The following is a 23,556-nucleotide window of genomic DNA, read 5'->3' as shown; positions in this document are numbered from 1 at the left end:
CTCTGGTTTTCCGTCTGCTGGTTACAATAGAAATAGATTATTTAAGGTGTTAGTATCCATCTTTTCTACATTCTGTTAAATCATATGAAATTTTGAACCATTTCAAGTCATTTTCTCAACACCGCAAAGTGCAACACCATTTCTACCAGGTTGAAAAACTCCACAGTTCTTGTTTTTCTTTTTAAAGGATATAGGCAATTTGTTCTGAAAACAAATATTAAATCACAGCACTTGTGGAGGCTAGTTAGGTGGGGGCAGAGAAGGCAGAACCACCATTATGTGCTCCAGAGAATCTCCTGAAATGAAGCACAGAATCAAAGGGTTGGAAGGGACACCCCCCCCCCCCCGAGGATAATATAGTGCAACCCTGGCAATGCACAAATTGCACAGCTAAAGAATCTCCTACAGGCGACCATCCAAACTCTGCTTAAAAACCGCCAATGAAAGCAAGTTAGTACAAGGTTTTTTGGAATTTGATTTTGACAGAAGTGATCAATATTACTAAAGAAGCTGCTATTTCTTGTCCAGAATGAATGCTACTGATTATTTCCGATGATACTAGTATCAACAGAACAGCTTTTATATATGATCTTGGCAACTCAAACGGTCATTACAATTCTATGGAAAGCAGCCCAAAATCTTAACACTGGACGCTTAGTAGCTAGCACTTGCTCTGTAATAGAGCTATAGTGGAGAAAAATGCACATAATTTGATATTTCAACAAGGGCTAGAACCTCCAGGCTTTTTTTGTATGATTTGGCATTTCTATATGACATATACAACAGAAGCATCATTTCCTGAACAACCCTTGTCACAAGCCTGGCAAAACTGGAATAATCAAATAAAGGGGATATTCTTTAACTGGACATTGTTATTTTCACCCAAGCGCATCCAGTCTCGTTCTATGTGCCTATTTTATAGCTTCACTTTCTGTCTGTCAATCTTTACCTGTTGTTATAACTGTTCTCTGTTTTATAGAATAAAACGGAAAGCTTTACAATAAACAAACCTCCATAGAATTGTAGAATTGCAGAGTTCGAAGGGACCCCCAAGGGTCATCTAGCCCAACCCCCCATGTTTTCATGACGGTCTTCTCAAGTCATCTGGGAAGGGGGGTGGAATCCAAACTCCAGGCATATCCACACTTCCTTTCCCCCATGCTTTCCACGCATAGTCCACACTTTAATGCTTTTTGTTTTCTCCAGAGCTCTCGCTGTGAAAACCCGCTCTTTGAAAGCTCAATCAGAGCAAACAGCAATCCACAGAAAACCCAAATTGCTGTTTGCTCCAATTCAGCTTCAAACAGTGGGTTTTCACAGAGGAAGCTCCAGAACAAACAAACAAAAAGAGTGGGGGGAAAGAGAGAGACTGAGCTTTACAGCGCAGTAAGTGTGGAAAAGCTGGTCTTTAAAACGTAAGCAGTTTGCTTGCACACTTCCTCAGTTGAAGTCTCTGACCGTATTATTTTGCTGGGAACTTAACAAGATCTCCAGCTACACGGAAGGGTAGGATGTTCCCCTGTGCAAGGTATTCTCTGCCTTGCCGACCTGCCCTGCAAGACAACCCCGGACTGCTCCTGCCACATCCTTCAGCCACCCCAAATCCAAAAGTGGGAAAGCATGGTGAATGCAACGTGCCACTGATTACAGTTCCAGCACCTCACCTCTAAAAGTATACTGCAGAGTTGGGAAAGGTTCAGAGAAGGGGAAACCGAAATGACCGTAGGGATGCAGCTGCTCCCCTACGAAGAGAAGTTGCAGAATTCTGGATTTTTTAAGCGTAGAGGGAAAAAGGCGACATGACTGTAATTTAAAGAATTATGCCTGGCTAGAGGAAAGTTTTCCTTCCTCGGTCCTAACACTGTAGCTCATGGGCATCCAACAAAACTGAATGCTGAAAAATTCAGCAGACGAAAAAGAAAGTGCTTCTTTTAAGTACATAGTTAAACTATGGGACAGGAGGCAGTGATGGCCACCAACCTAAATGATCATGGCAAAAAGTTCTCCATCTGTTGGGAGACCCTAAATGCAGGCTTGCTTTGAGAACCAGATCTCGCAACTCTGGGACTTCATATTAACTGGACAAACTGACAACCCAACGTCCCGAGAGAGTTGAACAGCCTCGAAAACCCCGACTTTTCAATCAACCTGGTCTTGTTTTATTACATATGCAATATCGACAGAACACAGAATACTAGAATTGCATCGGAAGGGGTTCAAGGGCAATCTAGTCCAATAGCATTCAAAAGTCACAGGCTTCTAAATACATTTACCAAATTATACCTTTGTTTTTAAAAAGGACTTAAAATCAAATGCAATTAAATAGGCATTTGGTGCTCCAGGTTGGGGGGGGGCACATTGTTGAATACTGATGGAAGTTTATAAAATTATGCATGATCTGAAGAAAGTGCAAATAACACCTGGAACTCATGGATGCCCAGTGAAGCTGAATGCAGGAAGATTCAGGATAGATAAAAGAAAGAACTTCTTAGTTAAATTGTGGGACTCGCTTGGCAGGAGGCAGTGATGGTCACGAACCTAGATGGTTTTGAAAAAAGGGTGAGACAAATTCATACAGGAGGACACAGCTATCAATGGCTACTAGCCACGATGGCTAAGCTGTGCCTCCATGGTCGGGGGGGGGGGGGCAGCGACAATTCTGAATCCCAGTTGCTGGAAACCACAGGAGGGGAGAGTTGCTCCTGTGTTCGAATTCTGCTTGCAAGCTTCTCATAATGGAAATCTGGCGAGCGACACGGATAACAGCAAGCTCTTCTTATGCTCTTATGTTGTATGAATAAGTAAAGAAAAGAAAATATTTGGCAGAGAAGGTCTCCTATCACAGAGACACTTTCTAGCTGTTATTTGGCATGCTATCCCTTTTTTATTTGGAAGCGATGACCAATCATCCCATAAAGGGTCTCGAAACTTCAAGACCCACAGCGGTCCAGTTGTACAGTGGTACCTCGGGTTACAGACGCTTCAGGTTACAGACTCCGCTAACCCAGAAATAGTACCTCGGGTTAAGAACTTTGCTTCAGGATGAGAACAGAAATCGTTTGGCGGTGGCGCAGCCGCAGGTCCTATTAGCTAAAGTGGTACCTCACATTAAGAACAGTTTCAGGTTAAGAATGGACCTCCAGAACGAATTAAGTTCTTAACCCGAGGTACCACTGAATATACAGATGCACACCTACCCCAAAGAAAAGAAACCCCCCACTCCCCAAAAGAGACACACACCCCCCACGAGAAAGCGTGAAGATTTCAGGCTCTTCCAGAATCCTGCTCCCGAACTCCTTAAAAACTGATCTGCTGGATCACTTGAGGGGGGTCTTCAATTTCATCAAAAAGTTTCCTCTTTTCAGGGATATCTAAATATGTCTTCCAACAAACTGATGCAGAATAATTCTTTTTGTCGCGCTCAGAGAAAAGTAGCAGTTAATAAATTTAATACATGCTCATGATGATTTTGAAGGCTGGAGAAAAGGGGTCCTTTCCCAACTATGTGACTTGAAAAGAATATGACACCCACCCACCCACCTCTCCTTCCCTCCACCTTCCGGGCTTTATTCCCTGATGGACAAAGTGGGGGTGCCCTCCAGAGGGTTAGTTCACCCTTGATTTTTTCCCCCACCCTAAAAGAGATAAACAGACTTATAAGATAAAGGATAGCCGCTCCCAAAACATCCTGATGAAATCAGTCTCCAAACGTCTCTGGATAATTAGCACTCCAACCGGGAATCTAAACATCTCTCAGAGGACTTTTTTTTTTACTCTCGCAGTTGAGAGGACTGTTTGGAAAGAAACATCTGCCATTGTTAACATTTCTTTTGCACAAACCAAGTACAGAGGCAGGCCTGGAATTGCACTGCAATTATTTTAATAAAAAGGAAAAATGTGAGGTCCCAACAGTGGACTTACAGGAACCCAGAAACAATGTTATTTATTTATTTAATACGGCTACATTATCAAAGCTATTGACAACAATATAAAGATAAGCAACAGCACAGCTTTTTTAAGCGCTCCCAAGTTGCTGGGCCAACCCCCCCTCCCCACTTAACTTTGATTAGCGTGGGTGCAAAAAGATGCACTTCCTATCATTATCACTTAGTTTTTAATTTTTTGTACGTCTTGCATTGTTGTTGGTAATTTTTCTTAGTGATCATTTTAGGAAACCACTTTGCTTTTTGGAAATCAAGCCGCCTGACCACATATATTATTATTTACATTATTAGATTTAATGTGGCAGCACCTACACTTCGGAACTCCCTGCCTATCCTCCGCTGTCCTGTTTTCGGTGCCTGTCGAAAGCATTACTGTATAGACAAGCCTCTCGAGATGTTTAGAAAGTTGATGGGAATTTTAATCTGTTTTATTGTTATTTCAACTTTTCATCAGTCTTAAACTATCGTCCTCCTTTTTACTCAGAGATCATTTTGTTATCTTTTTCGTAAGCCATTTTGAGGATTTTTATTTCTTTTACAATCGAGCAGTGTGTAATTTTTATGAAATAAATAAAAAATAAATATCACATGGAGGGAGGACCCACACACTTTTCTCTACATCCAAGGATGCTTCTTGCCACTATTAAAGTATTTTTTTCATTATGCTGCCATGTGCAGGGCACTCCATGGAACATTGTATTATGGGGACAGACAAGTCTCTGCCTCAGGGAGGTTCCAATTTGCATTTTGATGAGGGAGAAGTGGAAGGGCTGAATCCAAAACCTGTCCTCCTTGCCCAGCACAAGCTAGTACAATAGGTATCTCAGGTTAAAATTAATGGGGAAAAGGAGAACCGGGAAGACTGGAAACCAGGCACTTAGTGAGACTTTCTGCAAAGTCAAACTCAGGAAACCCCACAGCCCAGTAAAGAGAAGTGGGTGATGCTTTGTGTCTGCAAACGCCTGGCAAACATTTCTGCAGCTGGGTCTGACAGATAGAGGCCTGCCAAGGCGGCATGCAGAAGGCCTGCTGGACAAATCAACACTATGCTGGCACCAATGTTTACCATCTATTCCTGGGTGTCTCAGTGGTTTTTCCAGGGCGCAGCTTCGACTCACTAAAAACTCAAAGTCTGGGTTTTGGGGTTCAGCTACTCTTGACAAGCCAGGTTTAGGGGTAGCCCCACAAACCACAGATGGGCAGGGGATAAACCTGACCCCAGGGGTCGCTTGGTGCCAGACGAGGAGAGGAAGAAATATTCCATTTGCAGTGGGTCAATTTCCATTATAAGAGTGGGTCAATTTTGGGCGCCCTATTCAACAGCATTCACCAGGAACAACTACCTTCCCAGCCACACCCAAGAGTGGGCGCCAGCATCCAGTTTGGGTGCAACCTGAGATGACACTCCCCCCAGGTGAAGTGCTCAGGGCCCAAACAGAAGACAAGGAAGGAAGCAGGTCCCTTACGAAAACCTTCAAACACCTTAATAGTGTGGCACTTAGGCCCCCCACCTTTAACTCAGCTCTCTGCCCGATTCCAACTCAGCTCCCTGCATGCACACATACGCCAAGCCAAAATCCACTTTCCTGCAACAAAAGAACCCGTCACCCAATTTGACCCCTGCATCACAGGGGGTTGGACTGGGTGACCCTTGGGGGTACCATTCAACTCAAGAAGCCTAGTTTTAAAGCGGAGAGGAATGGGTGAAGAAGGGGTTCCCTGAGTGTAGCATTTAACAGGGGTGAAAGTTAGACAAGTCCTTGGAGGGGAAAGAATTAATCCGTTGCCTATTAAGAGAAAGAAACTCCCGACTGGCAGAGAAAAAATAGATGGAAAAGAGGAGGCGCCCCCCCCCTTCCAACACACACCAGGAGACTCCTTTGTCTTCCACAATCTGGACAGTGCTGCCTTGATATTTCCTGTTTGCTCATTACGCGATTGAAAATCAATTAAAAATACATTTTTAAAGAACACACAGGCAATTCGGACTCACTTGGTTTTCTATTTCAGCAACAAAGAAGTGCCATTCTCCCCCAAAGACAATAAATGGGTTAAAAAATTAAGAGAGAAATGCAACCGCCCACTCAGGTGCCCTTTCTCCTCCCCGGGGAAAAAACCCGAAACCGGACTCGGGACACGCCGGCGCCTTTCAGACGAGCGGGAGCGCCCGCTTCGCCCTCCGAGGCCGGTCAAGGGCGAAGGAACAACGCGGGGAGGGGAGAAGGGGACTCCAGCGCCCGCCCTGTCTATCCCAGCCCCGGCAGAAGGGATTCCTGGACAGAAGAGCCCGGCGGAGCCGCTCCCGAGTTGGGACTGAAGATGCAGCCGGTGCTCCCCGCTGCGGCCTCGGCCGGCAGCCTCCCCAGCCCGCCCTCCGTCCCCGTCGAGGCTGCACGTACTTTGGGTTGGCGGCGCTCCAGGCGACGGGCTCGAGGCTCTTGGCCAGCAGTGGCGGCGCCAGGCGGCACAGGGCGAGCAGCAGTCCCAGCAGCAGCCGACGGCAGAGGAGGCGGCGGCCGTCGTGGGTCCCCTCCGGGCGGCCCATCCTCCTCCTCCGCCGCCTCCGCCGCCGGCTTTCCGGCGCCTGCGCTTCCGACTCCCCCTGTTAAATCCACACCACGAGCGAAAAGTAAATCCCCGATCCTCCACGGCGCCTCCTGCGGCGGCTTCAGGCAGCTCCTATAGCCGGCTGCGATCCCTCTTCCTCCGGCCAGGCTAAGCAATCCCTCCCGGGCTGCTCCTCCTGCTCGCTGCGCTCCAACGCCGCTCACTCTCCGGCCGCCAAACCCCGACTGGCGCGCCGCGCACCCCTTGCCGCGCTCTACACCCGCGAGCAGGCGGTCATCGAGGACAGCCCCCGTGCGTCGGCCAATGGCGACGCGGCGGAGAACGGGTCCTGCCGTGAGTGACGGCTGCTGGAGAAGGCGGGAGGAGCTGGAGGCCACGCCCAGCTCGGGGAGGCGCGGCCGCGGCAGACGCTCCCGGGGACCGATCCCGCGCCTGCTGTTGATGCTACCGCTTCTGCCGCGACGGCGCTGACTCGCGCGCTGCACGGGCCGGCTCACGAGGAGACCTATTCCTACTCCGAGTCCTGACAGCTGCTGCTGCTGCTCTCACAGGAGCTTGACTAGCGAGGGATAACGGGAAGGGAGGCAGCCGAGCTTTAACATCATTATTACTGTTAATAATTTATTAGTGGTATTGTGTCATTGGGATTAATATAATAATACTAATTAATTTTTATATCTATTGTTTTATTATAGATTATATTATTGGTGTTAATATATTGCTATTTATTAAGCAATAATAGTGTCTATACTAAGCATTTGTGAATATATTAATATTGATAAAATGTTTAAAAGATTTCGTATAGTATTGATGTATTGTTAATTTATTTACTGCCCACCCTTCACTGTCATGGTCCCAGTTGTAAAGTTACCCCTGCCCGTACGGGCCAGTTGTGTCTGACTCTAGGGTTGCACGCCCATCTCACTTAAGAGGCCGGGGGCCAGCGCTGTCCGGAGACACTTCCGGGTCACGTGCCCAGCGTGACGAAGCTGCTCTGGCGAGCCGGCACCAGCGCAGCACATGGAAACGCAGTTTACCTTCCCGCTAGAAAGCGGTACCTATTTATCTACTTGCACTTAGGGGTGCTTTCAAACTGCTAGGTTGGCAGGAGCTGGGACCGAGCAACGGGAGCTCACCCCGCCGCGGGGATTCGGACCACCGACCATGAGACTGGCAAGTCCTAGGCACTGAGGTTTTACCCACAACGCCACCTGCATCCCTTGGTCCCAGAGGAGACTGCAGCATTAAAACACAATATTTTTTTAAAAAAAATAAAACAACTTCCAACCATAAAGGAGGAAACATTTCCTCGGCTTCCCTCACACTTGCCCTGCAAGGTAGGCATGGAGCACCAAGATGCTTCGACAGATGTAGCAGCCTGCCAGGCCAGAGTGGAGACTTTTCTGCTTTAGGGAAGGGGGGGCTCATACTCCCTGCTTCTTTCTTTTCCCCTCCCTTGAGTAGCCTTTGCTACCTGGGGGCTCTCCAAGGCATCAGAGGTAGGGGGCGCAGGCCCAGGCCCACCTGAAGATGGTGCTGTGGGGGGGGGAGAGATTGAGCTCAGGGCCTCCTGAAAAAGGTGGTCTGTCTGTCTGCCTCTTCCAAATGGGCCTAGAGTCATAGAATGGTACGCTTGAGAGGGACCCCCACAGGTGTCACGTAACCCATCCCTCTGTAATGCAGGAATCACAGCTCACCTGGTTCCTTTCAGGAAGCTTTCCTGAAGAGACAAGAAGCCTGCTCTGCTCCCACCTGGCTAGAACGCACTGCCTCCACTTTATTCATAATCACGTTTTTAGGGGTGAGCTGGGGTTTTCTCAATGGGTGCAGGGGCTAAGTCCCAGTTCAGATGCAGCCCTCTGCCCACCTGGCCAGGTCTCTTGGTACAACATGTCCCTCCCTCCTCTACATTCCCACCACCACCACCCCTTGGATGTCCCAAGTTTGCCAGTCCAGATCACACAGCATAGAATCATAAACTTGTCAGCTTGGGAGGGACCCACAAGGGTCATCTGATACAACCCCTTCAATGCAGGAATCACAACTAAAGACTCCCTGACAGGTGTCCACCCAACCAGATGACGTGACCTGTAGTCCACAGAGGCCTCTGCTTGGACAAAACCTGAGCTGCCTTTTTTCTCTTTGCAAGGAGACTCCCAATGAGGGGAAAAGCCTGGAAAAAAAATATTTTCCATGCCTGGAACAACCTGGATTATACATACACAGTACTGATCAAATTCAGTGGTGAATTTTTTTTGGGGGGGGGCTGTTCCAGACCCACATTCCCTTAAATTTTGGATTTTGCCTCTTTCCAAGCAAGCTTGCTTGTTTATTGCATTTCCATCCTGCCTTCATTTAGCACCTTTATAATAGCACCTCTTTACTCTGGTTTTTTACATTTGAGGTTTGTATTCTTATTTATTTTATTTCATTGCATTTATTTTGCGCTATTTCTGTGAAAGGGTATATGTGGTCTTTTCCCTCCTCATTCAATCCCCACAACAATCCTGTGAGGTAGGAGAGGCTGAGAGTGAGTACCTGGCCCAAGGTCGCCCAGTGAGCTTCATTGCCAAGTGACAATTTGAACCCCGGTCTCTCCCAGGTCCTAGTCCGACACTCTAACCACTGCACCACACTGTCGTCCTACAGAATGGCTTCTCCCCTGCAGAACTACACTACTCTGAAGCCCTGAATTGTGTTTTTCTTCAGTGAATAACTTTTTTGAGGGCAATTTTAACATGTAAAAGTGAAAATTTTCAGTGCCTTGTTGCTTACATTTGTATCAGGGATGTCCCATTTAAAGGGGGTCTAGAAATTCATCCCCCTCCCCCAAAAAATTATTGTTAGTGGGATTATCAAAAGGGAAGCCAATGGCACTCCTCAAAAATGAACCAATACCTCCCTCTCGTGGCCAGGAACAGCCACTACTGGCTTCACTCCTGCTCCCCCTTCAGGTGAGTCATTCATAAAAACCGTGGAAAGAATCAAAATATAAAACAAAAATACTTGTCAAATTACCTTCTTGATGTCTATTGATTGCTCCAAAGAATATAGGGGAAATCATGACATGAAAAGCTTGCTTGGTACACTCATTTTTTGAAAGAAAAAACAAAGGCAGCCACTTTTTTCTCCCTTTGTTTGTTTGTATCTATTTCTTGTAATGGTAAAAAGATACAAGTTTGTAACATCTTATAAAAACTACAGTTTAAAAGCGCCAGGGTAATACACACCCTGCCCCAATTCCCTCCCATATAGCAAAATAAGTGAATTATTGAATACATTAGAAAAAGAATATTGGCATATGTCTCTTCCGCAAACTTCTTGAAAAATTAGTGATAAGCAACATCTAAAAATTGGTTGACAATGTTTCTTGATGTAGAATCATAGAATTGTTGAAAGGCACCCCAAGAACCATCTAGCCCATGCAGGAATCTATGTAATACAGTCTTTTTTATTCTTGGTGCTGTTTGTGTCTATGATGATTTCAGGTATAGGTTTCTGTTTCTGTATATCTTTTAAGTTGTGTGCATCACACCTCTTGCTCTCTCATTTCTGTCTGCATCTCATCACAAATATCCAGATAACCTGCTTTACCATTTATTCTGGTGAATGCAACGTCCCATGCTAGCCTTGTACTTAGTAAATCAATAGTAAGTAAGTAAATAAGTAATCGTAAGTAAATAGCAAGTAAATAAATAGCAATGCTTCCTTAATATTTACTTCCTTACTATTTATTTACTTCCTTACTATTTATTTATTTACTTGCTTACTTACCGGTACTTACTATTGACTTACGATTACTTATTTACTTACTTATTTACTAGTAAGTTAATAGTATGTAAACAATAAATAAGAAAAATAACTAAATAATACATAACCAAATAATTAAATAACAGTCAAAGGGGATGTGTCCAATGCTAATCCTACTCAGAGTAGAAACATTGAAGTCAATGGATGGGACTGAGCTGCCAGGAGTTGAGATGGAGGTGATAAAATGGATGAAAAGCTGACTGGGTAATTCTATATATATATATATATCCCTCATTTGGATAAGAGTAAAATCGCCAGATTCTGTGACCTCAGAAGAGCCTCCTGGAACAGGGCAATGGCCCATCTCGTCCAGCATCTTGATCTCACAGGGGTCAACCAGATGCTCCAGTGGGAAACACACAAGCAGGATCTGAGCATAAGAGCCTTCTCCCATCCAGTGGCTTCCAGCAACTGGTGTTGAGATGCATGGCTGTCTGGCTCCCAGAGGAGGCCATGTCTACTCCTCAATATCAAGCAGGTGCCTTACCTGTACTCTTTTTGGTGCAGGCTAAAAACATTCCCAGATGCTTAGGAAGTTGAAGCAATTTTAACCTGTTTTAGTATTTTAACTTTTGTATGTTTTAAAGTAGGGTTGTGGATCTTTCTGGATTTTATTTGTCTTATCTTTTGTAACCTGCTCTGAGGGTTGTTCTTGTTGCTGTTGCAATCAAGGAGCATATAACAAATAAACAAACAAGGATGGAGCAAGTTTATTTTCTCCTGCTCCGGGGGCTAGGATTCAAGTTACAAGAAGGGAGATTCCAACTAAATATCGGGAAGAATTGGCAGTAAAATCTATCTGAGAGTAAGACATACATCTTTGGAAAGTGGTGGGCTTTCCTTCCTTGGAGGTTTTGAAACAGAGGCCAGATAGACACCTGTCAGGTGTTCTTCAGCTGTGATGCCTGGATTTCAGGGGTTGTGCTGGATTTCAGGGGTTGTGCTAGGGGGATCCTTCCAACTCCACAATACTTTGATTCTATCTCTTTGTGCACACAGCCTAGGAGGACTCAAAGGCACCTCACTGGCCCCCCATCCATCCATTAGCCAATCTGTCCGCCCGCCCCCCGCCCCACTCTGGGATCCTGGCTCAGAGCGACCCAGACAGGCCCAGCCTTGCCAACGTCAAACATTTCGGGAAGCAAGTCATAAAACCCAGCCAGGCTTCGCAACAAGTTCAAACAGACCAGGCAAGGTCTGGCCACCTCATAAAAATCCAAGATAAAAAAAAGGGGGAGGGGGAAACACCTAAGTTCCTTCAATGCTGGTCTGATCTTCTCCCTCCCCAATAAACATCTGTGGGGGCTGCATTTGCAGAAACCTCATATGCGCTAGGATTCCCACAACCCTGTCACGGGGCCGATATGTAGCAGCTGAGTCTGGAGGACCAGAGAAGGCAGCAGGATTATGTAATGCCCCCCCCCCCCATAGTAGTCATAGAATCCTAAAATTGTAGGGTTGAGAGGTAGCCCCAAGGGCTAACAGGCCAACACCCTGCAATGAAGAAATCACAGCGAATGAATCTCTGGTGAATGGCCATCCAACCTTAGCTTAAAAACCTACAATGAATCATAGAATCACAGAATTGTAGGGTTGGAAGGAACCTCAAGGGTCCTCCAGTCCAGCCTTTTCCAATGCAGGAATCACCACCCACCTCTGTAGTGCAGCAGCATTTTGGCCAAGCAGGGTCAGGGCTATACAGGGTTTAGGAAAGGAAGGTTCTCAGTGAGGGGAGGCCTGGCCTGAAAGCTCCACCATGGCCCCTTTGGGATCTACGGCATCTCTGTGTAACAATATGAAAACATAAGAAGAGCCCTGCTGGATCAGGGCCAATGGCCCATCGAGACCAGTACAGTGTACCTCAGGTTACATATGCTTCAGGTTACCAACCCAGAAATAGTACCTCGGGTTAAGAACTTTGCTTCAGAATGAGAACAGAAATCGCGTGGTGGCAGCGGGAGGCTCCATTAGCTAAAGTGGTACCTCAGGTTAAGAACAGTTTCAGGTTAAGAACGGACCTCCAGAACGAATTAAGTTCTTAACCAGAAGTACCACTGTATCCAGTTCTCACAGTGGCCAGCCAAAGAGAAACCCACTATCAGGAACTGAGCAAAAAAGCACTCTTCCCTCCTGTGGTACTCTAACCGCTATGTCCTGCCAGTTGCCCCTGTGGGAAATTGAGGGTTCTAGTACAAGAGCAACACACACACCCCTTTGCAGTTTCTGATATTCTTGCTGTCACAAGAATGTAATAATAACATGAGGATCAGGTGGATCAGGCCAAGGGCCCATCTACCCCAACATCCTGATTATAGATTCATGGGATTCATAGATTCATAGAATTGTAGAGCGGGAAGGGACTAGGAGGGACGTCTAGTCCAATATTCTGTAAGGCAGGAAGGTGGGACTCAAACCCCAAAACCCTGAGATTAAGAGTCATGCTCTATTGATGGAGCTATCCCAGTCTTTCTCACAGGGGCCAACCAGATACCCCAGTGGGAAACCGGCAAGCAGGATCCGGCAAGCACAATAAAAGCTCTCCCTACCTGTGGCTTCCAGCAGCTGGTACTCCAAAGCATTGCTGCCTCCAACCATGGAGGCCGAGCATAGCCATGTGCTGTGTTACTTTACATGCTCAATTGTTTTTTCTTTCTTTCTTTCACACTGTGAATTGCTGGGATATTTGGCTAGTCTTGTTTGTTCTTCATTAAATTATATATGTATATATATATATATACACACACACTTTCTGGTTGCGAAGAGAGACCACAGGCTGCCTTGCCCGGCCAGTCACTCCCATGCAAGACAGAGTTCTCTTTTGTTCTTTTTTCCTGGGCAGGTCCCAACACCCGTAATGATAAGGTTGGGGCAGGCGAAGGAACAACAGAGGCAGAACTGGCAGCAGACCCAGATCCAGGCAGGAAGCTGGAAGGGGAAAGACTCCCCTCCTAAAGGATACGGAAGAGTTGGGGATAAAAGAACCAGTTCAGAAAAGGGCAACCAGAAAGTTCAGGAGGCTGGAGCAATTTTCCATACAAGGAAGCATGTGAAGAAAGGCTGCAGCGTTTGAGACGTTTGAGTTTAGAGAAAAGGTGGGTGGGAGGGGCCATGATAGAAGCTTATGAAATGAGAAAGGGGTCAGTTTTCCTCCCTCTTTCCCAACAGAAAATACTTCTTCCCACATCGTATAAGTTACCGTATTTTTCACTCTATAAGATGTACCTGACCATAAGACGCACCTATTTTTTAGAGGGGGAATGCAAGAAAAAAAAATTCTTTAAAGAGAGCACTGAGCAGAGTCTGTATGCATCCCAGGCTCTGCTCAGCGCTCCCTTTCGCAAGCCACGTGGAGCATGTGTGCGGTGCTTGTGGGCTTTTCCCCAAGGAGGGAGGAGGGCAGCCCCTTCTCCCTCCTCAGGGAAAAGCCCCCAAGAGCCACAAACACACTCCGTGCAGCTCTTTAAAGGGAGTGCGGCTCTTGGGGGCTTTTCCGGGAGGTGGGGGAAGGGCGAAGCCAGAAGCCAGAACAGCAAGAGGAAGCGCTGTGCAGCGATCTCTCTCGCTGTTCTGGCTTCTGGGATAGCAGCACAACCTGCATTCGTTCCATAAGATGCACACACATTTCCCCTTACTTTTTAGGAGGGGAAAAGTGCATCTTATAGAGCAAAAAATACAATAGTCTATGGAATTCCCTTCCATAGGAAGCAGTGGTGGCCACCAACTTAGATGGCTTTAAAAGAGGATTGGACCAATTCATGGACCCAGACCTCATGGAGGAGGAGAGGGCTATTGCTTGCTACTAGCCAGGATGGATCTTGTCTGCCTCCATGGTCTGAATATCAGTTGCTGGAAACATACTCTCCAGCATTCCTCAGGTGAAAATAAGGACATTTCTCACTCTCCCAACAACTGTCCCTCCTCGACCCCCATTTTTTTTGCCTCCCCTCACCCTGATAGAGCATTTTGCATCAGAAGAAGGGCGACAACACCAATGGGAAACAACACACACGAGAGAGAATTCCACAAGCACAGAGCCACCTCTAGACCGTTCCAGAGGTATTGTGGTCCTGAGCCATTTAAGGCTTTATAGGTCAAAACCAACACTTGAAACTAATTGGCACCCAGTACAGTCATGCCAGAATCAGTATAATATGTTCAAACCATCTTGCCCCGGTGAGCAACCTGGCACCAGCTAATTTAGAAAAAGAAAAAGAAAAGAAAACACTCTAATTGAAAATGACACACAAGTTCCCCCCTCCCACCCACATGTCTTTGGGTCCTGAGCCAAACGGGAGCACATCAGAAGAAGATTTAACCTGATATGAACCCTCTAGGCTGACAGTCAAAGGGACGCCCAGGCAGTTTCCCCTCCAACCTCTTCTGACAGAGCATAATTGGCAACGCAGGAGTCACAGCTAAAGAATTCCTGACAGGTTTTCCTTTCATGTGGCAGCCCTTCAGATATCTGAAGATCGCTATCATGTCACCTCTCAGTCTCCTCTTCTCCAGGCTAAACATCCCCGACTACCTCAACTGTTCATTTGGTGAGTTTGGGCGCGGTCCTCCATTCTAGTAAGGTCAAATTGAATCCCAATTCTGTCTTCAGGCTCATTAGCTCCCCCTCCCAGTTTGGTGCCATCTGCAGATTTGTTGAGCATCCCCCTCAGTTCCTTCAATCACGTCATTTATAGAGATGTTGAACAACATTGTGCCAGGATAGAACCCTGCAGCTTAGGAAACAACATAAGAAGAACATTGCTGGATCAGACCAGTGCCCCATGTAATCCAACATCTTGTTCTCACAGTGGCCAAGCAGATGCCCCAAAGGGAAACCCATGATCAGGATTGGTGCACAAAAGCATTTTCCAGCTGCTGGTGTTCAGAAGCATTCACTGCTTCCAACCGTGAAGGCAGAGCTTAGCTGTCCAGCCATCAACAGCCCTCTCCTCCATCAATTTTCCTTTCTGGATGATCCCATACTCAGTCATGGGCATAGCCAGGATTTTGTTTTTGGGGGGAGGCTTTATGATGGGGGGGCAGAACCAAGTTATCTGTGATGCAATTGGTCAGTTAGTTAAGTGTTTTTATTTATTTACTTGATTTACACCCCCTGGCTACACCCATGTGCTCAGTCCTAACAGATTGTGTGAGTGGAGGGAGTCAGGTGCGTGCATGCAACTGCTGCATACAGAAACTCATGGGGGGGGGGTCTGTCCCAGCAAGCAACCTGCCATGCCAAGCCCTCCCCTCCGGGCCCAGGGACTGCCACTCCAGGTGCCTGGGAACAGGATCCAAGCCTGGGAGCTGGAAACGCTTCAAAGCTGCCTGTAGGGTGGAGCAAGGAGGGGGGGCCCTCCTGGCGACCGCAGGCAGGAAGACAGGAATGTTGTGGGGTGTTGCTGTGAGAAAGGGTGTTGGCATCAGGACGGGCCTGTCACTCAGGGAACAAAGAGCGGAGGCTTCCTTTCCAACTCCCAGGCCTGTGGTAAAAAGGGCAGCGGCAGCCCTGGGAGAGGTGGGGCTCTCAGAACATAGGAGCCCTACTGGATCAGGCCAAGGGCCCATCCAATCCAGCACCCTGTTCTCACATGGCTTTGAGAACCTAGGAATTGAGATAGACTTCCTCTGGGCCTGGAGGTTCCACAAGAACATCAAAAGAGCTTGCTCCCCACCCTCTGTGCTTTTAAGATTCCCCAACAAAAGTCCTTCCACCTTAAGGATTGTTTGTGGAGCTGGCCACCCTTCTGGGGACTTTTCCTGTGAACAATTCCCAGTCGTGTCCCATCCACTGCTCAGCGGGGCTTGGGATGTCACTTGACAATTGCTTGCAAAAGAGAGAGAGAGGAGGAGCTGCATGTCGCAGCAGCAGACTTTCTGAAGCGGTGCCTCAGCCAGAAGAAACTTTCTTCATGGTCTGGGCCAGGAATGAGCAGGTGGTGTCTAGGCAGACATGTGAGGAAGAACCGAAGGTCTTCATCTCGTCTCCCTGCAATTGCACTGAGGAGCTGGATGTGCACAGCAAACCAACTCTCTTCTCACTCATCTTTGTTGATGCATGAGCACCAGGATGGGCATGTCTCTGGAGGTTGGATATTGTCCCCATTTACATCTGAGGAATGTTGGAGAGTATGCAAATGGCACTGGTTAAATGGCACTGGTTAATTTTTTAAAAAAGAAATAAATCCTGCTGTCAAAACTCAGCCAAGTAGTCTATAAACAAGGCTGGTTTACTGGGTCAAACAGGACATGGCTGGCTGCTTTGGCTATTGGATCTTTTCTTTCTCCTCCCAGCCTCTCACCCTGGGAGACCAACTTTTCCCTACTCCCCACCAAGATCCCTCCATCAATCATATCATCATCATCAGTTTATTGTTTGAATAACGCCCATCTGACTGAGTTGCCCCAGCCACTCTGGGTGGCTCCCAACAGAATATTAAAAACACAATAAAACATCAAACATTAAAGGCTTCCCTAAACAGAGCTGCCTTCAGATGTCTTCTAAAAGTCAGACAGATGTTTATTTCCTCGACATCTGACAGGATGGGCACCACTTCCAAGAAGGCCTACTGCCTGGTTTCCTGTAACTTTACCTCTTACAATGAGGGAACCGCCAGAAGGCCCTTGGAGCTAGATCTCAGTGTCCAGGCTGAATGATGGAGGTATACAGGGCCGAGGCTGTTTGGGGCTTTAAAGGTCAGTACCAACACTTTGAATTGCACTCAGAAACGTACAAACAGCTAGTGTACATCCTTTAGAACCAGTGTTACATGGTCCTGGTGGCTGCTCTCAGTCACCAGCCCAATAGTGTACAATCTCTGGAACCTAATAAAGAAAAAGAATAAAATGAAGAGGAGAGAAAAAGAAAAAAGAAGAGAAAGAGAAAGAAACAGGCAGAAGAAAGGAAAGAAAGATGTGTCCATAAGACCACCCAGCAAGCAATGCTGAGCAGGAGTTTAATTTGGCAGGTCTGTCCCCAAAATGCTTGCCTCACCCCAGACCTCCTTGTCCACCTGGGAGGCTTCTTGGCGCAGCCACCTCCTCAGCTGTGCAAACAGAAGACTGTGTCTTCAGGCTTCCAGCCTGCAAGATGGGACACTTGTTTTACCAATTCTCTGTCACCAACGGCCTACCTGCTAAGAGCAGCAGAATGTAAAAAGAGCCCAGCTGGATCAGGGCAAGGACATCCCGTTGGCTAACCAGGTGCCTTATAGAGAATCCAGCAAACAGGACCCAAGCACAAGAGCCTTTTGCCTTCTGACGGTTCCCAGCAATTGGTATTCAGCAATGTTGCTGCCTGCAAGCAGGGAGGCAGAGCATAATCATCATTTATTGATGGTCCTCTTGTCCTCCCATCACTGCCTCCTGCGGCAGTGAGTTCTACAGTTTAACTGTGTGCTGTGTGAAGAAGTACTTCATTTTATCTGTCCTGATTCTTCCAACATTCAGTTTAATTGGATGCCCACCAGGTCTAGTGTTAGAAGGGACCCATTTCAGCGTCCTGCCTGCAGAGTTGGTGTTTTCCATGGAATCCCAAGAGTGGCCTTGCACAGTGCTGGTGCCCTAGAGGTGGGATGCTCTCCCTCCGTATGTTTGACTAGAGCTACACAGGTGGCCTTTGACATCAGCATAAAACATGATGCTATAGAATGAAGGGGGACTCTCCCCTAAACCCTAGAAATTAATAAATGGTAAGTTTTAGATTATTTGGATTATTTGAAGGGAAAACGACAGGCCAAGCCAGGGCCTCACCTGGAACAGAGGTGTTAAAAGGCGTTGATGGTCTATCATAGCAGATTCTTGGGCCTGGGCAGACTGAGGTTGCCATGGTGATGGGGTATGTTTTTGAGGCGACAGAAAAAGAGAGTCTTTGGGGCAAGGTGTGCTGGGAAGAAGAAGGGACAGAAGAAAGACTGGGATCCATCTTGGGCAGGCTGGCTGAAGGCTGGCTGGGAAGGATGCTTTGGACTTCAGGGCTGCACTGCTGTGGGGAACAAGCTCTGCTTGAGATGACCATGCCGTAAGATCTGGACGCCCTCCATTCAGACTGAAGGTGTGACTAGGTGAATAAATCATATTTCTCAGAGTTATGACAGTCTCTGTTGTGTCTCAATTCTCCAAAGGAAACAGAGACCCTGGGTGAGTGCCTGGAACCTCCTGGAATCTTGCTACCACTCTGCAGAGACTGGGGGTGGCACCCAACTTCTGTAGTACTATTTATTTTTCCAAGCTCTTAAGCACTTTATTGGGTATTGAGATTATCTCTAACTTCTGGCATTAGTATACTGATATGCATTGTCATTCTTGACCTGGGGTCAAGAATGACAGAGGGCAGGATCAACATTTCCTTAACAAATAAGGCAGGGGATTGGAGGAAATTGGACACAGAGCTGGGGAGTGCTAACCCCTTCCCCGACCTCCTTATCCTCCCTGAACCCCCCAGGCTGAACAATGATTGCATAGATGATTTGGGGGGGGGGGGATAGCCAAGTAGGGTTCTCCACAATAAAAGAAAATGTGGGTGTGAGTGAAGTTTGCACTCAGGTCCTGCTTATTGGATTCTGATTGAGGCATCTAGTGGACAACTGAGAGAACAGGATGCTGAGCAAGATTCTGACCCAGCAAGAATCTTATTAGTTTATTGTTTCTTCATGTACCTGTCTGGAAAGGGGAATGACCGAGTCAAGGAGCACTAGGTGCTGTTCTGCTTGGGGTCAAGGCCCTGGGGAATCCTAACAGAGAGGCTGGATTTAAAATAATCAAGAGATAAGGTGACCTCTGACCTCATATGCAAACTCACCAAGGTCCTACCAACCCAGGTACTGATAACCTAGAGAAGATGCCATCATTGCAGTCTGGGCAAGAATGCAGAGAATCAGAATCTAAACTAAAGCTGCAGCATTGCCTCTTCCCTTAGAAACCTACTGGGGAGCAGTTTTGGGTGGAGTCATTTTTTAAAATAAAAAAATACAACTAATAAAAAATGACTCCACCCAAAACTGCTCCCCAGTAGGTTTCTAAGGGAAGAGACAACCCTGCAGCTTTAGTTTAGATTCTGATTCTCTGCATTCTTGCCCAGAATTTATTAATTTGAGACATAGTTTAGAAAAAAAATAAAAGAAACAATAGGGAAGAAATGGTGAATCACATTTTGGTGGACAGATGATATAAAGAATAATAGAATCATAGACTGGTAGAGCTGGGAGGAACCCCAAGTCCTAACTTATACAGTGCAGGAAAATATAAAAAGTAAAAATGACTGGTGTACCTTCACAAAAGGAATGCAACGACAGCAAATGAGCTGAAAGAAAGGAAAAACTGGGGTGCATGAAAAATGTCACCATAACTCTGCAAAAATTGTACTGTTTTCACACATTGCATATATCTGCCAAGACTCGCATCCAGAAGTGTTAATTTTGATTTGGTTTGATTTGATTTTGATTTGTGTTCTGCATTTCCAACAGCAAATGTTGAGCTCGATACAGCTCACAGCAATCCTGATAACACTGAAGGAGGGAACACATACGTTGTGTCTCTGCCACAATATAAAACACAATGATAGATAAATGCAGCAAAGAATGTTAGAATAATTAATGCAACTCAGTCCACTCATGACTCAGTTCAATGCTGAACCAATGATTCAAGTTGCAAGGAAGGAGGTTCTGACTAAACATTAGGAACAACTTCCTGAGCCATTCAGCTGGAAGGTGGCAGACTCAGTTTTCTTTTCTTCGAAACAGAAATCTGATGACCATCATCTGTCGGGGATTATTTTGCTGTGATTCCTGCATTGCAGGGGGTTGAGCTAGATGATCCTTGGGGGGCCCTTCCGACTGTATGATTCTATAAAATACCTAGAGGGCTGCTACAGGGAAGTTGAGTGAGCTTGTTTTCTGTTGCTCCAGAGGGGAGGGCATGAACCAATAGACTGAAAAGACAAGAAAGGAGATTCCCACTAAGCATTAGGAAGAGCTTTCTGACAGTGGAAGGGACTCCCTTGGAAGGTGGTCATTTTGGTTGCCCTTTTGTGAACCCTTTCCAACTCTGCAACCTCTTTTTTTCAGGTGAGGTGAGCAGAACTGTACGTAGTATATTCCAAATGCAGCCATGCCATAGATTTCTATAACTGTGTGATGATATTGGAAGATTTATTCTAAATCCCTTTCCTAACAACACCTTCTGCATCCAACCAGCGTTCTTGCAAGGTAGTGATGCCGGTGTGAAGGAGACAAGCTAGTTGTGATTCCTGAATCTAGTTGTGATTCGTGTATTGCAAGGGGTTGGGCTAGATGACCCCTGATGTCCCTCCCAGCTCTGCAATTCTTTAAGGCCCAGTTTGGTGCCTTCCTGGCTATGACTGCAGGATTTTTGTGTGTGCGTCTCATTGTTGTTTCTCTGAGAGTGGGGAGGGCCTTCCTGTAAATCTTCTCCCGTGGCCCATCCTGCCTAATTTATGCTCTCCATGGGGCCCTTTGCACTCTTTCATCCTTCCTCCTTAATACAAACCAGAAATTTTCTTTGGCTCAGAAAATCCTGCTGCATTTCCTCCCACTGGTTCTCCCTTCCCCACCCTCGTTCCCATTTTTTTTTCTTTGCAGGGTGCGATAAGGACAAGATTTATATGGCAGAGGAAGGAGGCAGCGGGCAGGGGGTTAAAGACCCACATTTTTTTGAGATGCAGGTCAGGGAGGGGGATCTTTGAAGATAAATTTAACTGCCTCTTATCTTTTTGCTGGGGAGGCATCAGGAAAAGGTTCACAGTGAGGGAAGGGAAAGGAGATGTGAGACAGGCTGCAAAAGTGGGGACTGTTTTTGATAGAATCAGAGAACTGTAGGTAAGGAAGGGACCCGGAAGGATCATGTAGCCCTATCCCCTAGTCTGTGCCAGTTTGGGGTTCATTATAACAGCTTAATAGCCCATGCACAGGTTAATAACTCTTCCAATGGATTCAGATGGCAAGAAAGGAGATTCTGACTAAACATCTGGAAGAGTTTTCTGTTGGTAAGAGCTGTTCAACAGTGGAACAGACAGTCACAGACTCTCCTGCATTGGACGTTTTTGAACAGAGGTTGGATGGTCATCTGTCAGGGATTCTTTAGCTGTGATTCCTGCATTGAAGGTGGTTGGGCTAGATGACCCTTGAGGATCCCTTCCAAGTCTTCAATTCTCTGATTCCATGATTCCACTCTGCTGTGGCCTCAGGCTAAATAAACACAACTCTCATGGCTTGTAAGGAGCTGGGGAATTTGAAACCTAATACCAGATAAAATGTGGGAGAGGGGCACATGGAAGCATTTCTGACAATTCTCCAGTGTTTAATTGTCGGGGGGGCGGGTAGGATTGTGTTACCACAGGTGCTAGAGGCAGATGCCCATGACCTTACTCTTTTCCAAATACAGTGGTACCTCGGGTTACAGACGCTTCAGGTTACAGACTCTGCTAACCCAGAAATAGTGCCTCGAGTTAAGAACTTTGCTTCAGCGTGAGAACAGAAATCGTGCTCTGGCGGTGCGGCAGCAGCGGGAGGCCCCATTAGCTAAATTGGTGCTTCAGGTTAAGAACAGTTTCAGGTTAAGAACGGACCTCGAGAACGAATTAAGTTCTTAACCCAATGTACCATTGTAATTCTACAGCTGGAAGGAACCCTGAGGGTCATCTAGTCCAACCCCCTGCAATGCAGGAACCACAGCTAAAGAATCCCTGACAGGTAGCCACCCGACCTCTGTTTAATTATCTTCAGTGGCAGCCAGGTTCTGACTTGATGGACAAACATCCCCCAAACTTTTGGAAGCTCAGAGGTTGCATCCTGCATCACTGCAAAGGTCATTTCCCTCAGAGGTTTGAGGTTCAATCCCCTGACCTCTGTTTCAGCAGATATTAGTGATCTGCTCATGTGTTTCCTTTGTGCTGACAAAGACAGCGACCTTTTTTTCTTTTTTGGAAGTCTGCATCCCCCCTCGACAAACTCCTAACAATATTCAATTAACATTCATTTTGGACAGCAAATAATAGTTTATATAGCAATTGTCTTCACCCAAAAGGAAAGCATTGTCCAACCTGGTCATCACAGAATAAACAATGCCAGGATGGAGCTGCAGCCTCAGATAGGAAAAGAGGTGGTAAAGGAACAGCTAGCTACTTTAAATGGATTAAAATCTGATGAGGGCCTGAGGAGCTGCACCCAAGGGTATTAAAGGAGCTTGCGGATGTAATCTCAGAGCCTCTGTATATAATCTTCGAGAATTCTTGGAGAACAGATGAGGTCCCTGCAGACTGGAGGCAGGCAAATGTTGTCCCCATCTTCAAAAAGGGGTGGGACAAGAAGACTCAAGTAACAACCAGTTGGTGAGCTTGACATTTATACAGTCAATCTTTGAGTATTTAGAAAAGGATGCTGTGATTACTAAGACCCAACATGGGTTTCTCAAAAACAAGTCATTCCTGGTGAATCTCATTTCTTTTTCTGATAGAGTTACTAACTTGCTATGGACATAGTGTAACTTGATTTCAGTAAGGCTTTTGACAAAGTCTCCCATGATATTTTTTCCAGAGAAGCTGAATATGGTAATTGTTGGGTGAATTTGTAGCAAGTTGACAGACCAAACCTAAAGAAGGCTCACTAATGGTTCCTCGTTATCTTGGGGGAAAGGGGACAAGTGTGGTGCTGCAGGGTGTAGTTCTGGCCTGTAGTTGTTCAACATCTTTATGAACAACTTGGATGAATGAATTGAGGGGATAATAATAAAATTTGCAGATGACACCAAACTGGAAGGGCTACCTAATGCCGCAGAAGACAGAATTGTGATTTAAAATGACTTTAACAAATTGGAAAACTGGGCCCAAACTAAGAAAATTAACTTCAAGTGGGACAAATGTAAAGTTCTGCACTTAGGCAGGAAGAACCAGCTGCAGAAATATAACATGGGGGATACCTAGCTTGCTTATAGTACATGTGAAAAGGATCTAGGGGTCTTGGTGGAACACAAGCTGAACATGAGTCAGCAGTGTGATGCAGCAGAAAAAAGGGAAAAAAGCAAAGCTAATGCTATTTTAGGCTGCACCAACAGAAGTCTAGTGTCCCAGTCAAAGGAAGTCATAGTACTACTCTATTTTGCCTTGGTCAGACCACACCTGGAATACTGGGTCCAGTTCTTATATATGTGTGTGTGTGTATGTGTAGATATAGATATAGATATACTGTAGATATCGATATAGATATAATTATTGGTTTTACAT

The 23,556-nt window shown here is 46.2% G+C and overlaps 2 protein-coding genes across 2 annotated transcripts in view; both read right to left on the bottom strand.

The window, feature by feature from the left end:
* EFNB1 (ephrin B1) overlaps positions 1–6,753 on the bottom strand; it is a 72,309-nt gene extending 65,556 nt beyond the window's left edge. The window contains exon 1 of the mRNA XM_083722449.1: positions 6,344–6,753. Coding sequence (XP_083578575.1) covers positions 6,344–6,489 — 146 coding nt within the window. The 5' untranslated portion in view covers positions 6,490–6,753. The remainder of the gene's footprint in view (positions 1–6,343) is intronic.
* The window catches only part of LOC310836721 (uncharacterized protein), a gene marked incomplete at its 5' end in the record, with an annotated part of 135,592 nt that overhangs the window by 93,801 nt on the left and 18,235 nt on the right, over positions 1–23,556 (bottom strand). The window lies entirely within an intron of this gene.

The sequence above is a fragment of the Podarcis gaigeae genome, assembly GCF_964106915.1.
Source record: "Podarcis gaigeae genome assembly, chromosome: Z".
Classification (NCBI taxonomy): Eukaryota; Metazoa; Chordata; class Lepidosauria; order Squamata; family Lacertidae; genus Podarcis; species Podarcis gaigeae.
The sequence above is the reverse complement of the archived record's forward strand: the minus strand, read 5'-3'. Positions and strand labels throughout refer to the sequence as shown.